The 15,211-nt window shown below is 42.9% G+C and overlaps 1 protein-coding gene, 1 long non-coding RNA gene and 1 other non-coding gene across 4 annotated transcripts in view; 1 reads left to right on the top strand and 2 right to left on the bottom strand.

The window, feature by feature from the left end:
* The window catches only part of EPB41L4A (erythrocyte membrane protein band 4.1 like 4A), a 324,982-nt gene extending 314,344 nt beyond the window's left edge, over positions 1–10,638 (top strand). For both annotated transcript variants that reach the window (XM_066274043.1, XM_066274044.1), the window contains 5 exons: positions 1,092–1,139; positions 1,847–1,915; positions 3,337–3,447; positions 4,856–4,937; positions 9,980–10,638. In XM_066274043.1, coding sequence (XP_066130140.1) covers positions 1,092–1,139; positions 1,847–1,915; positions 3,337–3,447; positions 4,856–4,937; positions 9,980–10,108 — 439 coding nt within the window. In that variant the 3' untranslated portion in view covers positions 10,109–10,638. The remainder of the gene's footprint in view (positions 1–1,091; positions 1,140–1,846; positions 1,916–3,336; positions 3,448–4,855; positions 4,938–9,979) is intronic.
* Positions 10,639–12,979: 2,341 nt separating this feature from the next.
* Positions 12,980–14,610, bottom strand: LOC136336308 (uncharacterized). Its single transcript, XR_010731410.1, has 3 exons — positions 14,105–14,610; positions 13,544–13,614; positions 12,980–13,137 (listed from the first exon to the last, which is right to left on the bottom strand). It is a non-coding gene; the product is annotated as an uncharacterized lncRNA (long non-coding RNA).
* LOC136337119 (small nucleolar RNA SNORA13) lies at positions 13,710–13,844 on the bottom strand. The gene has a single exon (XR_010731820.1). It is a non-coding gene; the product is annotated as a small nucleolar RNA SNORA13 (small nucleolar RNA).
* Positions 14,611–15,211: the final 601 nt, after the last annotated feature.

The raw sequence follows: 15,211 nt of genomic DNA, 5'->3' as shown, positions 1-15,211 counted from the left end.
TTTTTTTCTACACAGGTAAAAACTACTTTGTCAATTTAACACTCGAAAGTAGCTTATTGTATTCTTTGGGCTCAGAAAGCCTTGTGGTGCTCTTATTAACTGTGAAAAATGAAAGCAATGATAATATAATATGTTGAAAGTTATATTGAGCCCCAAAATGCTGATATAGATTATGAATATAGAATTCCACAGGGCAGCATATATCAGTGGCTTTGTTTACCTCCAAGCCTTTTAATTGTTAGGGTTTGGATCCTTCCTTGGGCCCATTATTAGATCTCAGTTCTCTTGAAAGGACTGGTGAAAGCTTATTTTTTTCTCACTATGACAAAGACATTCTATGGCAACAGTTGCAGTGATAATAGATTTCTAGTATTCATTGCTATCATGGGGAGTGTGAACACATGAATACTGACTTTGAGTTTCTCATTCTAGGTTAAAAGTAGTGGTGTAACTACTCTGTACTCAACTCATTCTTGCAGAAGGGATTTGTGGGTTTATACCTAGGGATGGGAAGGGGCATATGGAGCATGACAGCACTTGTGGGCCCATGCTGTGGCCCGGAGACACATCACCAGATAGAACGTGAAAGCTGGGTCAGTGGCACGCAGTCTGCCGGTGTGGGCAGTCCCACCATATCCTCTCCCTGTGGTTGCTGTTTCTTCTAGGTAATCCCACATCATGTTGGGACTCTTTCATATTTCCAATCAGGATAAGTTCTTCTTTGCCTTTAGTTAGATATAGCTAGCAGGACCAGAAACAGCAGCCTCAAATTATTCCTCACTGTCACTTGACCACTGGAGGGTGTGTGGCTTTGTCCCTGCAGTTCCAAGTTCTGTCAGCAGATGAAGCCCTGGTTATGACTGCTTTTAATATGATTTTCTTCAGTGGTGCTAGCAGATCAGTTATCCTGGTGTCTTTCTGCTAAGCATCCACGTTAGCTCTCCCTGTCTAGGCTTTTTCCTTTTGGTCTCAGCTGGCAAATAAGAACTTTGCAGTCTGAACACGATTAATGTTGTAGCTCTGCTAAAGTTAGCTGTGAGACTTAGATGAAGCATGTTTGCAGAGATGAGTGGTGTTTTCTCGATTTGTAGGAGAAGCCCAGATATCCAAGCAAAAGAAGAGTTATGGAAGCATATTCAGTGAGTATTCATTTTCCTCCTCCCTCATTGTTTTATTTATTTTTTTATTTTAAACTAATTTTTTTCTCTTTAAATCATTTTAAATATTTTTTTTTTCAATGACACTTGATGTACACACTAGTTTTAGGTGTATTCCCCAGTTGCTCGTTGTTTTGAAACCCATGTACCTTTGCGGCATTGACAAGGAAGACCATGACAGTGAGAGGCGGCCTAGGGCTGCAGCCTGTCACCCAGTCTTCGTTGCCATCGTTATGTGGAGCGTGGAGCTCGCCGCGGTGGTGCCGGACCGTGCCAGCAGCCCTGACAGCTCTCCTCCTGAGGCCCTCTTAGCCTTGTCTATAATTGGGCCTCAGACAGGCCAGTGTTTTACAGATACATACCAAGGAAAACTGATTCAGAAGAGAAAAGAAAAAAGACACTGAAGGGGAGAGAAGTGCCGAAGGGGAGAGAAGCAGAATTTTCTAGGGAAATTAGGAGTGGCTGAAGAGCCCTGCACATTGAATATAGATAGATTGGAAGCAGGGGGGAAGGCTACAGAAAAGGTTAGCTTCTCCTTTTCCCTCAAATGCATTCTAGTGTTTAAGTCTTTGTCCCTGGCTTATATTTCTAGTAGGTGTGCCGATACTGTGTTTTGGGACAGGTTGTGAAAGGTACACTAGTGTTTACAGCAGCATCACACTTTAATTTTCCTGCTCGCTCCCTTCTAGGAAGGAGCTCGTGGATCCGTCTGGATTGTCAGAAGAACAGTTAAAAGAGATCCCATACACTAAAATAGAGTGAGTATGTCTTTGAAAATCTTTTCGCAGAAGTTTTATTCCTAGAAGTGAGTAATCCATTCTTACTCTCCATGCATTGCTTAAATTTGTCTTTACATTTTAACTAAAAAGAAAAAGAACTGTAGGGGAAGAGAAATAAAGGCTGTATTAAGACTAATCATTCTCCTTCTGTCCTACAATCACTATTATCTCCTATTTCTATGAGGTACAGAGGGACTTTTGATGATCAATGTGTTTAAAATATAAAAAAAAATTTTGAGGTAGTCCTTGATTGATAATAAAGTTTTTTTTTTATTCATTATTTAACACCAAGAGAATTATGTTGACCATAAAACCCTGTCATGTCAGGCCTACCCAATCCCTGCCACAGCACGAGCACACTGAACATGCCCAGTGTAGGGTGCGGTGCCTAGTGTAGGGCGAGGCGCCCACCGCTCAGCTGTCTGCCTTGCTGGGACGGTTAAGGGAAGGCAGGAGCCTGTTTCAGTGCCGCTCAGCTGTCTGCCTTGCTGGGATGGTTAAGGGAAGGCAGGAGCCTGCTTCAGTGCCGCTCAGCTGTCTGCCTTGCTGGGACGGTTAAGGGAAAGCAGGAGCCTGCTTCAGTGCCGCTCAGCTGTCTGCCTTGCTGGGACGGTTAAGGGAAGGCAGGAGCCTGTTTCAGTGCCGCTCAGCTGTCTGCCTTGCTGGGACGGTTAAGGGAAGGCAGGAGCCTGTTTCAGTGCCGCTCAGCTGTCTGCCTTGCTGGGACGGTTAAGGGAAAGCAGGAGCCTGCTTCAGTGCCGCTCAGCTGTCTGCCTTGCTGGGACGGTTAAGGGAAAGCAGGAGCCTGCTTCAGTGCCGCTCAGCTGTCTGCCTTGCTGGGAGGGTTAAGGGAAAGCAGGAGCCTGCTTCAGTGTGTTATGTCCCTTTTGTAACTCCTGCTTCCTTCCCATCTAGTCAAACTGCAGGTTGGTACACACCTTCCCACCTCCACCCCCAACCTCCTCCCTCATCTTTAAGCCAATGATTGCATTCTTAATGACAGGCCAGTGGGTAGCTACACAATGACCAACTTTTGTTGCATTGTAGGGTTTTATTTTGCCATTTTGTCTGCTTTGTAGGTTGTTTTTCTTCCACACTGTTGGAGAGAATTCAACTGTAGGAAATAATCTCATTACAATTTAGTGGTTAAAAATAATATACACTTACGCATGTACGTACAAATACTATGAAAGTTTCATTTCCATGGAAAGTTGAGGGAGCTGTTTTCTGTTGTTAACCTGTGAAATTTAAAAGCCACTTAGGATTTCCGAACCCAAAGGGGTCGATTTTTTTTTTTTTTTTAACTATTAAAGCCATTACTCTTTTGTGGAATCAATGTTAAGGAAGTATCCTGTTCTGACTTGCGTGTTTGTCTCCACGTTTTCTGGTTGCTGGTTCAGGACTCAAGGTGACCCGATCCGCATCAGACACTCTCACTCCCCGCGAAGTTACCGCCAGTACCGGAGGTCCCAGTGTTCGGACGGAGAGCGGTCTGTGCTGTCGGAAGTGAAGTAAGCGGGCGAGCCTCCGTGCCTCGTCGCCTTCACGGCTCCAGAGCAGCGCAGTGCTATAGAGCTTCTCGTGGTGATAGAAATGTTTTACATCTGGGGCTATTAGATATGTGAAATGTGGCTAGTGTGACTGAGAAGCTAGACGTTGAATATTATTAATTTTAATAAATGTAAGGTGTATGGCTGGCAAGGGGCTACCATATCGGATAGTACAAATCTAGACCATACTCAAGGTGAATTATGTAACTTCCAAGCTATGCACCAGAGCTTTAAGAAGAAAGGGAAAAAAATGCATAAGCTGCTCTTTAATATATATTTTTTGAGAGAGAGAGAGAGAGAAAGATAGGAGGGGAGAGAAAAGGAGGGAGAGAGAGGGAGGAATGAGATGAGAAACATCAACTTGTAGTTGCTTCACTTTAGTTTTTCACGGACTGCTTCTCATATGTGCCTTGTCCTGGGAGCTCAAGCCAAGCCAGTGACCTCTTGCTCAAGCCAGTGACTATAGGCTCAAGCCAGCGACCTTGGGATCATACTGATGTTGGTGAGCCTGCTTTCAAGCCAGATGAGCCTGCACTCAAGCTAGTGACCTCAGGATTTTGAACCTGGGACTCCAGTGTCCCAAGTTGACACTCTGTCCTCTGTTCCACCATTGGTCAGGCGCATAAGCTATTCTGTTGTGAATGATGCAGCCATACTTGAGAGAAGTTGGCATAAGAGGTTTTTTGTTTTTGAGCCGATGGCATTTTTTGTTTCCTTCTTTTGTTTATTTTTTCTGTCACTTTATTTCTTGTGAGGAAAGTGACCATTATTTCACTTGATAGCATAGGTGCTATGTTTTAAATGAATATGTTATCAAAATAATTATGCATCCATTTTTAAAAGTGCTATAATCCTAGACATTCATGTACTTTGTATTGCCGGGTATGAATGTTAACCAAAAAACTCTGAATTAAGGCTCAAAACTTTGATAAACATTAATAAATTGGGAGATAGGCTGGCCCCGTGGAAGAGGTATAGGCCAGACTTTCTTTTGTTTGTAAAATGTTGATAATGGCTATCTAGAATACCATAGCGTTATAAAAAAGTACAAACGACTAATAAATGTTTCTTTAGAAACAAGTCAAAAAACCATTTATACAACATGTCACAGTGACAGTGAAAAAAGCACATAGGAACCATACCTATGTTTTATTCATGGTTCTTCTATTTATTTCCTTTGAGTTGGGACAGATTACTTAACCTGTCCAGCTTCATTCAGAAACATTTATTCATCACCTCTTTGTGTGAAGCACCGTGCTGAGCACTGTAAGGAACACAGTGACACATAAAATTTGCATTCTGGGCAGGAACCCTCTTTTAACTCAAATTGTGATTCTCAGAGATTAATTCTAAAACTCACTCTGTGCAGTTCCAAGACGGACCTTGTGCCTCCACTTCCCGTGACCCGATCTTCGGATGCTCAGGGTTCTGGCGGCTCCACGGTTCATCAGGTTTGTGATAATGAAGTTTTAAGAAGGGGTTACACTGATGACAGTTTAGAGAAGCACTTCTCTGAAAGTGCTTTGGGAATTAGGAAAATGAATCTTGAACTTTACTCTGAGATTTTGTATTTTAAAAGAAAATGTACAAAATGTGGGAGGAGAAGGAAGGAGGGGTGCACGATCAAGACAAGGCACAACCCGGAAAGAGTTATGTTAGGGGTCAGAGCTGGAGATTCTGCAAGGTCTGCAGTGATCTGAGGCTAGAGGCAAAGCCAAGGACAACAAGGTAAGGGTGTTTGGAGCAAGAATAAAGAAACAATGCTTCACTAATTAAAAAATTTGCTTTGAGCCAGAATAACAAGGAGAAAGGAGTAGACTCACAGGGGGCAGATGTTCTATTGTTAACTGATGGCAGACAGGAGAATTACTCAAGCCCTGTTTTATTTCTGTCTTCTCCATCAAAGAGAATTACTTTTGTTCTGGAAATGTTTTAGAAATGTGGTTAAAGGGGAATTCAAGGACATTGCAAAGAATCTAGCTGCCTTAACAAAATCAATTTAACACTCAGCTGAATTAGATAGATATATCAGGGGAGCACTGTAGCAAACATTTCAGCAAGGTGTTTCACACTACCTTTCATATCTTATTTTTAGTAAGATAGAAAAAAATGTTGGCTGCATAAGATCATTGGATGGATTTATATCTGGTTAAACAACCACTCTAGAAACAAAGTTGATGTTTATAATGGATCAGTGCCAGCCTATTGTTTGCAGTGCTGTGGGTTTTGGTCTCTTTTGGATCGTGGGTACCTTTGAAAAGCCAATATAACTACTGTCTCTCCCATTAAAATGCATGTAGGCACAAACAGTTTTGTATATAAATTTTAGGAGTTCCTGGGCAGCCTAAGGACCCTGACTCCAGAAGTATTAATCATGGGTTGCCCTTCATTTGTTCTGATCCGTTTTTGCCAATGACTTGAGCAAGAACAGAAAACACCAGTGCGAATTTAGGTTTGGTTCCCTAGAAATGGATTCTCGGATGGAGATTTGCGTGGAGGAAGTTTATTGGAAAGTGCTTTTAGGATTAACACTTGTTGGAGAGTAGACGAGAGAGTTTGAGCAGAGGCGAGAGCTGAACCGTGTCGTAGAGAACCAGTCAAGGCTCTGCTGATTCCACCGGAGGCGTGGGGCACTCTGATTGAGACCACACTTTGGAGTCATCCCACCTGGAGTCAAGGGAGTTGGGCCTTGGCACATGCACACGCACACTCATACTCGTACTCACTCTCACCATGTAGCAGTCGTTGGATAGAGGAGGCATGACCCTGGGCAAGGTGGCTGTCTTCACTGAGGGCATTTCCTGTGCTGGGGCTCAAGCCTGAGACATCACTTGACATCACTCCCAGGACCTGTGGGGATGAATGCCTAGCTCAGGAAAGATCTTGATCAGGTGTACAATTTGACACCAATAGCACTTTTAAAAAACTATATTCATGTAAGTAGTTAGGGTTTTGCATTGAGACTGACCTACATTTGTGTATCCTTGGCTCCACATTCTGCTTGTGTTACTTTGGGCAAAGACTTTGACTTCTAAGCCTCAATTTCTATGAGTGTAGATAATAACCTACCTCTTAGAGTTAAGTGAGGATTAATAAGCAGTTATCTTTCAGAATTTTTTATCTTCAATTTAAGGTAATTTTATTAGAAATAGGAATTTTACTTTATTCTATTTTTGCTTTTCCAATTACCCCTAACTAAGCAATTTTTAGCTGGTGTGCTGCAAGGATTTTTTTGTATGTGTGTGACAGAGACAGAGAGAGGGACAGATAGGGACAGACAGACAGGAAGGGAGAGAGATGAGAAATATCAGTTCTTTGTTGTGGCTCCTTAGTTGTTCATTGATTGCTTTCTAATATGTGCCTTGAATGGGGGGCTGCAGCAGAGCGAGTGACCTTTTGCTCAAGCCAGCGAGCGACCTTTGGGCTCAAGCCAGTGACCATGGGGTCATGTCTGTGATCCCACACTCAAGCCTGTGACCCTGCACTCAAGCTGGTGAGCCTGCGGTCAGGCCAGATGAGCCCTTGCTCAAGGTGGCGACCTCAGGGTTTTGAACTTGGGTCCTGTGCCCCAGTCCAACACTATCTACTGTGCCGCCTGGTCAGGTGTGCCACAATTTTTTTTTTTTTTTTTTTACAGAGAGAGTCAGAGAGAGGGATAGATAGGGACAGACAGACAGGAACGGAGAGAGATGAGAAGCATCAGTCATCAGTTTTTTGTTGCAACACCTTAGTTGTTCATTGATTGCTTTTTCATATGTGCCTTGACTGTTGGGCTACAACAGACCGAGTAACCCCTTGCTCAAGCCAGTGACCTTGGGTCCAAGCTGGTGAGCTTTTGTTCAAACCTCCACAAGAATTTTTAAAACATACAATACCTGGCTATTTAGTAGGGGCACTGACTTCTTTCCCCTTACATTGTCAAATAAAAAGGACAATAGCTAATACAACAATAGCTATCCAGTGTTAATGAATCAAAATTATACCTGTATTTTTTGTCAGATTGACAAAAATATATATTTTTTGGTGTGCCACAGAATTTTAGTAATTCATTTATATGTGCCCTGAGATGAGAAACGTTGAAAACATAGCCGCCCTAACTAATCACCATAACTTAGGAGTCTCAAAAAACATAAAGAATTCACATTAAATGTTGAAAGAATCTCTCTCCCTTTGCTCCATACGAAAACAACTTCTGATCACTGGCACTGATTCTGAGCTTCTCACTGGGACACCTTTGATTTTGAAGTGAATAAATAGCTAATGAGCACGTGCAAGAAGTGCAGGCATGGTCTGGGTGGTCTGGAAACTACAGCCTATGGGCTAAATAAATCTAGTCTGCTGCCTGGTTCTTAGCCCAGGAGCTAATAAATGGCTTTTACATTTTTAGAGGGTTTTTAAAAAAAGGAGTATGTGACAGAAATAGGAGATAGTACACAGCCTGGCTCTTTACAGAAAAATATTTGCTGGCTCGTGACCTAGACATATGACATGTAAAAGTAACCAGGCAAACACAATACAGAAAATGAGGTAGGCATTATACGGAAACAAAGGCTGAGTTAGAAATTCTTCGGTAGATCAGGTAGTCAGAGGCCATCTCAGAAAGTGACCTGTGAAGCTGACACCTTGCAGGTGAGAAGCAGCTGGCCATGTGGGAGGGGGAAGGCTGATGTCAGCAGAGGGGTGCGCATGGAGAAATGAGGCTGGGAAGGGCCTGGGTATTTGAGAAGCTGCGGTCTGAGCTCCGTTGAGTGAGGGGAAGGGCCTTAGATGCAATAGGAGAAGAGGGTGGCTTTTATTCTAAGTGCCAAAAGGAAACCACAGATCCAGCTGCCACAAGTGACACATGAAAGCAAGAAAGTTGCATTTCCTAAGTTCCAACTTGGTGCCAGAGTTCTGGCAGTGGCCTGGCCTGCCCATATATTCACATTGCCTTTCCATAAAGCGGGGTGCATTAGGGTCTTTGATTCACTTGTTTCCTTAAGGTTTACAGCAGAGGAGACAAATTTAGTCCTGGACAAACTTAAACAGGTGTGATATTTGTTTCAGGTAACCTTCCAGCTCCTATCTAGTGATTCTTCTGATATGTTACCATATTTCCTTATGTATACTTTTCACAAAAATTAGGGAATATTTCAAAATGAGTATGAAGAGATAAAAAAGGAAGCATTTGATTTTTTTTTTATTAAACAAGAACACCAGAAAAGCAAATGACAAGTCAAAAAAGTTGTTTGATTATGCAAATGAGATGCAAAACCAACTTTTATTTCATTGGTGAAAATACACTGTAATTAAAAGGCTGAAAGTACTGGAGTATCTGCACGTTCCCTGATCTCCTAATTTTTGTGAGCAGTGTATAAGACATACCTTAATTTTGGGGCCCGAAATTTGAAAAAAAATGTATTAGTTATTGAACTCATTTTATTCATCATAAAATTCATACAACTCCTTGTCACTGTCAAAACTCCCATCCATTAGCTTTTCCTCATCTGTGTCTGATGACGAATCATGGTCTTCATATATTGCCTTGCCCTCAGTTCCATCTAAGGCATTTGAAATGCCACAAATACTGTAAGATGCACCCAGTTTTTAGCCCCCCAAATTTTTGAAATTAGGGTGTCTTATACATGGGGAAATACGGTACCTCTCCCCCCCCCCCCCCCCACTCTTCATATGCACTGCAGTCCTTCTCCTACCTCTGTGGTTGTCTAGAAATCTCCCATCCCAGTCTCATGTTCCAAAGTTACCTTGATTTACACTCCCCACGCTTGGCAGAACTGATCCATCAGTGGTTCTTTGAATGTCAGTAAAACAAATTAAGCCAGTCAGAGGAAATTCTTACGTGATTTTTACCCAAATTAGTCTCAAAATAGAATTCTAGGTGGTGTAGCTCATTTTGTGTGGGCATATACTTTGGGGGAAGTAAATATGCTTGTTAGCCTGATCTACTGACAGGTTAGGCCAGGGGTAGTCAATCTTTTTATACCTACCGCCCACTTTTGTATCTGTTAGTAGTAAAATTTTCTAACTGCCCACCAGTTCCACAGTGATGGTGATTTATAAAGTTAGGGAAGTAACTTTATAAAATTTATAAAGCAGTTACAGCAAGTTAAAGCATATAATAATTACTTACCAAGTACTTTGTCAGATTTTTGCTAAGTTTGGCAGAATAAATCTTTATAAAACAACTTACTATAGTTAAATCTATCTTTTTATTTATACTTTGGTTGCTCCGCTGCAGCCCACCATGAAAGCTGGAACGCCCCCTAGTGGGCGGTAGGGACCAGGTTGACTACCACTGCATGTAACAGTCAGCATTTTTCCTACTTGATTTAAAGTCATGTTTATCAAAGTTAACTAGCGGGAATATTTGTGCAGCTTTTGATATTATGAACTTTTCTTATAACTTGTCCTAAATGTAAGGAAATATTTTCTTATGTATTAATGAAGTAATTAACTTGGCTGTACTTTCTTCTGAATCTTACTATTTTTCTAGAGAAGAAATGGATCTAAAGACAGCCTGATTGAGGAAAAATCTCAAACATCTACAAGCAATTTGGCTGGAAAACACATAGCAAAAACAATTAAAACTATCCAAGCTTCACGCCTCAAGATAGAAACTTGATCCCTGTGACTGGCATGGGATGGGGCATTGGCGGGGGGTGGGGGAGTGGAGGAGGGTGGAACGGGTGTGTGTGCTGCCTTTACTTTGAAACTGTGAATTGTAATTATTCAAGTTACCTTGAACCTGCAAGTGTTTCTTCAGAAGTAAAAAATCAAGTCTGTTGCTCCTCTTAAAGGTGTAATTACAGTAAATTTGTGCTGAAGGGCCTTTTTATTTGGTAACTGGAAGGATAGTCTTGTAAGCACTAATTCACTTGATGCCATATCCTCAACCAAAACTAGATGCTTCTGATCAGAGTTCTGGATCCTCGCCTGCAGCTGGCTAGCTGTACAGTAGCATACCAAGTGGGATGAGCAAGTTCTTCCCAGCTCCAGGCGGATCTCAGCCTGTGCACGGATGCAGGACAGAGATCACATCACTTTCAGACTGCAGACACTTTTATTCATGAAGTATTCTTTGTAATGCTATATTTGTGGCATTAAGTCTCACTGGTTATTTACAAATGTAAAGCTTTTGTTTGAAAGCATTGCTTTTAATTTCCAGTGTCCTTGTCTTTATTTTCAGAAAGAAAAAAAGGCTTTATGTGGATTTCAGCCTATACATTCTTGACCATCCTCAACCTCAAAAGGTCCCTCCACTCTGCCTGGCTAACTCCCCAGACCACAGTGGTCTCTCGCGGGGGCTAGGTTCCAGAAGCCCCCACGGCAGGCGAAAATTCACAAAGTAGTGACCTTATATTTATTTTATTATTTATATATATATATTTAGGCTTTATTTCCATTTAATATTCTTCTAATGTTTTAATATTTATAGTTTTCAATTTTTTTAGGCTAGAAAATGCTTATTTTACTGCAAAAATAATTAAAATAATAGTTATATACCACAAAATCCCATGAATATAGCAAAAAATCCACGATACAAAATTAGGTATATACAATTTAAAAATCAATGATACAGCGAGACCAAGATATGGCAAGGGACGACTATATTTTAGACTTTTTCCCTTTGCAGTGTACTTACAACTAGAAATACAGTGTGTCCATAAAGTACACTTTTGACCGGTCACAGGAAAGCAACAAGACGATAGAAATGTGAAATCTGCACCTAATAAAAGGAAAACTCTCCCAGTTTTATACCTATTCAGTGCAGTTCAATGTGGGCTCACGCAGATTTTTTAGGGCTCCTTAGGTAGCTATCCCATATAGCCTTTAAACTCGTCATTGAACTGACTGATGGCCTACCAGACGGGGTTTCTCCACCAAACTGCTGGCTTCCTTCAACTGCTTATCTCAAGGAGTAATGTTATTCTTATGTAGTGGTGTTTTGTTATAAATGCGCCAATATTCACGCTGCACTTTGGTCACGGATTTGAATTTAGCGAGCCACAGAACACACTGAACTTTTCCCTCTGTACCGTCCACGTCTCAACTGGCATGGCTGTGGGCTGCTCCACTGCATACACGGTGTTATGTCATCATCTGCACATGCGCACTACAGAAACAGAGGGTTTCCTTTGATTTGATTTCACATTTCTATCATCTTTTGTTGCTTTCCTGTGACCAGTCAAAAGTGCACCATGACTTTACAGACACACTGTACTAATGCAAGCTGTTTTTATTTTATGCCCCCGACCTTAAGGTTTACTTCTAAACTTAAGACATCAGGCCAGTGTACTTCCAAGAGACCAATTAGTTTAAAATGCTGCTCCCAAACTGTATTGAGGGCAATCATCACTGTGCTAGTCTACACACCTAGCAATCATATGGGCAGCTTCCTATTACAGAGTCCTGTCACCTTTGCCCTCTATAGCTTAATTATCCCTTTATTGATTTTGTTACCATATTGGCTGACCTGTATTCCTTTTCTGGCAAATGTGAATTTTTATACCACAGGATTTCTCTTTGCTTTAAATATAACCTTACCTGGTCTGGCATCACACCTGTTCAGGCTCAATATGTAACCCCCAAATCTCGTAATGGCCACCTACCCTGCTTCAGTAAGCATTCAACTTCATCTATATCAGGGTACTAAAGAAGGAAAGCAGCCACAACTGTGGGCTTCTGTTCACACCATTTCTAGCTCAAGGCCTCTGCACGTGCCATTCCAAGTCTGCCTGCAAACCCAACACTTCCCCTTAATCCCAACGCTGCTCTCAGGTTTCCTTGACACATTCTACCTTACTGGACTTCAGCACACACAGCAGGTTTTACGTTTGTGATGACATTCCCTCTGTTCATTTGGAATCTTCCAAAAGGAGGGACTATTTTGCTCACTATTGCATTCCTAGCTCTAGTACAGTGCTTTCAATAAATTTTTTGAATTCCTGAACACATTATTTGTTCTTTCCTGTAAAGTGAAGGCAGAAGATATATCAACGTGAAGTTTACAGTCTAGTTTAAAAAAAAAACAAAAGACAGTGACAATGTAAAAGCACAGCATGCCCTATAGCAGGGTCCCCAAACTACAGCCCCGTGTGCCGCATGCGGCCCCGAGGCAATTTATCCAGCCCCCCCCCCCCCCCGCCCCGCTGTACTTCCGGAAGGGGCACCTCTTTCATTGGTGGTCAGGGAGAGGAGTACTGTATGTGGCGGCCCTCCATCGGTCTGAGGGACAGTGAACTGGCCCCCTGTGTAAAAAGTTTGGGGACCCCTGCGGCCTATACAAACCAATTAGTCTAGTTCAGCTCATCACAAGGCCCTGAATGAAGAAAGCACATTTCTCCTTGGGCCTACCATAAACCTCTCAGGTGGAGCACTGAATATTAACCTTAACTGCTTAACAGTTTTGAAGTTGCTGGGGGAGGAGGGAGAACTCCCTGACTTTTCTCTAAAAGAATCCTATTTTCTGGCAGTCACAAACTACACAAACCTCCAAGAAGTACATTTAAATATTTATTCACAGACTCAGTGTTTTAAATGTGTATTTATGGGCTGTCCAAAGGCAGTTTTGTTACTCCTCACTCCTGAAAATTATAAATGATCCAAGGAAGTCCTGTGAAGATCGAGTTTTCAAATTCTTCACCAGACACCCTAAAAAGAAAAAAAAAAACCACTCAATATAACAAGCAAATATTTACATGTGTCATACCTTAAATTAACCCTCAATACGCTTCTGCACAGCACTATTATTTATTTTTGGAATTAGATTTAAATGTCAACCTTAAACACACCTGAGATTTGCAAGTATTTTCTTTCCCCTCCTAAATTTAACTATAGCACATAGAAACATCTTAAAAAAGATTTCAAAAATAAGCTGGAAGCAAGCTGTTCCATCTGCTAATAACTTGTTAATGAAAGATGTAGCAGTATCAATACTAACATGCCATTAATACACAATTTAAACTAATACAAGAGAAGGCATCCCAGTATAGAAAGATGATAAAATTCCCATTACAGGTAACTACTTTTAGGCAGAAATACTTCAACACCGTCCTACCTTAGGTCACCTTTGTGCTCCCAAGTAGTATTCATCCAGCAGTAGTCTATGCTTCAAGCATCCACTTTTACCTGAATAAAAATTGGTTAAAACCGGTTATGAGAAACTACACTTAACGTTGTCAGACTTAAGATCGCACCTGCAAACAAACTAATATAAAAGCATTAACTGTCACTCACGCAGCTCCTACACCAAAGACATCAAACTCAAGGGCAGGAAAAGGGCTGCAAAGCGTTTAGTTTACGCCTTTTTTGACACCACATTCACTAGTTTCCAAAAGTGAATGGGCAACACAAAGGCGACAGGAAGGTTGACCCCTGGACTGTGGGATCTATGACACGAGGCTGCAGACCCTTAAATCCCTTAAATCAACTCGCTGAGATGAAATGCCATGTGCATCAGAGCTGCTGGAACGGGAAAATTAATTCCAGCTCTAGATTTTGTTACAATTCAAAATGAGACAGGGCAATGAAAACAAATACGCACAGGGTTCTACATGGTTCAAATCTTAAAACTTCAACACGACTGGTCTTTATTTTTCACACGAACATGAAAACTCACCTGCAAAGACGGTGATATTCCTCCGATTTCCGCAGCGGACACGCCCGTAGTGAACTGAACCTTAGGTGGCACTACTGCGTGGACTACCGTCACGCTGTGGCAGGGCGGGCTCACTGCAGTGACACGAGCCCGTTTCCTTTCACAAAAAAACCCTCCCTTACATGAAAAACTCCCTAGCATACAGTCCCTAGCATCAACTCAAATGCACCTAAACCGATCTCCCGATTCCCGGCGTGGAGACGCAGACCAAGGCCCGCCTCCGGGCCGCCCGAGGCTGCACGGCAACGTGGCTCAAGCCGGGCCAAGCCTCTGCTGCGCCCCATTCCGGGCCCCGCACCTCGAACCTTGCCGGACCGCCGCGGGCGCGTCGCCGGGCTCAGGGCGGCCGCGCGACAGACCCAGCGCCCCGGCGGGCAGAGGCCACGCGATGGCGCGTGCCGAGCCACAGCCACCCGGGAAATGCTGCAACAGCACATCACAGCGGACACGCGGAGGCAGGAAAGGCCCTGCAGACTTCCCACAAGGCTTTTCTACCATTGGAAGAACCCACTGTCCGCAGGGCGCGGGGAGACGGGCTGTACCATCGGGAGGGAGAAGTGCCCTGTGATTAGCGGCGGGGCGGGGCGGGGCGTGCGGAAGAGGACTGAACCTCGAGGGTTCTGCTTTGACGCTCTCTTCGGTTTCAGCACCCAGTTCTTTCCGCGGAGAAGGAACCTGCGTCAAGTGTGGGTCTCCATCCACCTCTCTTCACAGAGTCAGGAGCACATGGTCAGCACTGAGCTGCGCGTGTAGCCCCAAGGACTTGAGACCTCGTGTTCTGGGGGAAGACAGAGCTCACCATCTCCAGCTGAGGAAGAGTAAGGTCACTCATTAAACAAAATATTTACTAAGTACTTATGCTTCAGGTTAAAATCTTAAAACTTCAACACGACTGGTCTTTATTTTTCACACAAACATGAAAACTCACCTGCAAAGACGGTGATACTCCTTCGATTTCCGCAGAGTTCCGCAGCGGTCAGCCCGTAGTGAACTGAACCTTAGGTGGCTCTACTGCGTGGACTACTGTCACGCTGTGGCAGGGCGGGCCCAGGACCTAAATGCCTGGGA

This window comes from Saccopteryx bilineata, chromosome 4 (assembly GCF_036850765.1).
Source record: "Saccopteryx bilineata isolate mSacBil1 chromosome 4, mSacBil1_pri_phased_curated, whole genome shotgun sequence".
In the NCBI taxonomy this organism is placed as follows: domain Eukaryota; kingdom Metazoa; phylum Chordata; class Mammalia; order Chiroptera; family Emballonuridae; genus Saccopteryx; species Saccopteryx bilineata.
Note: the sequence above shows the minus strand (reverse complement) of the source record. Positions and strands in the feature narration are given on the sequence as shown.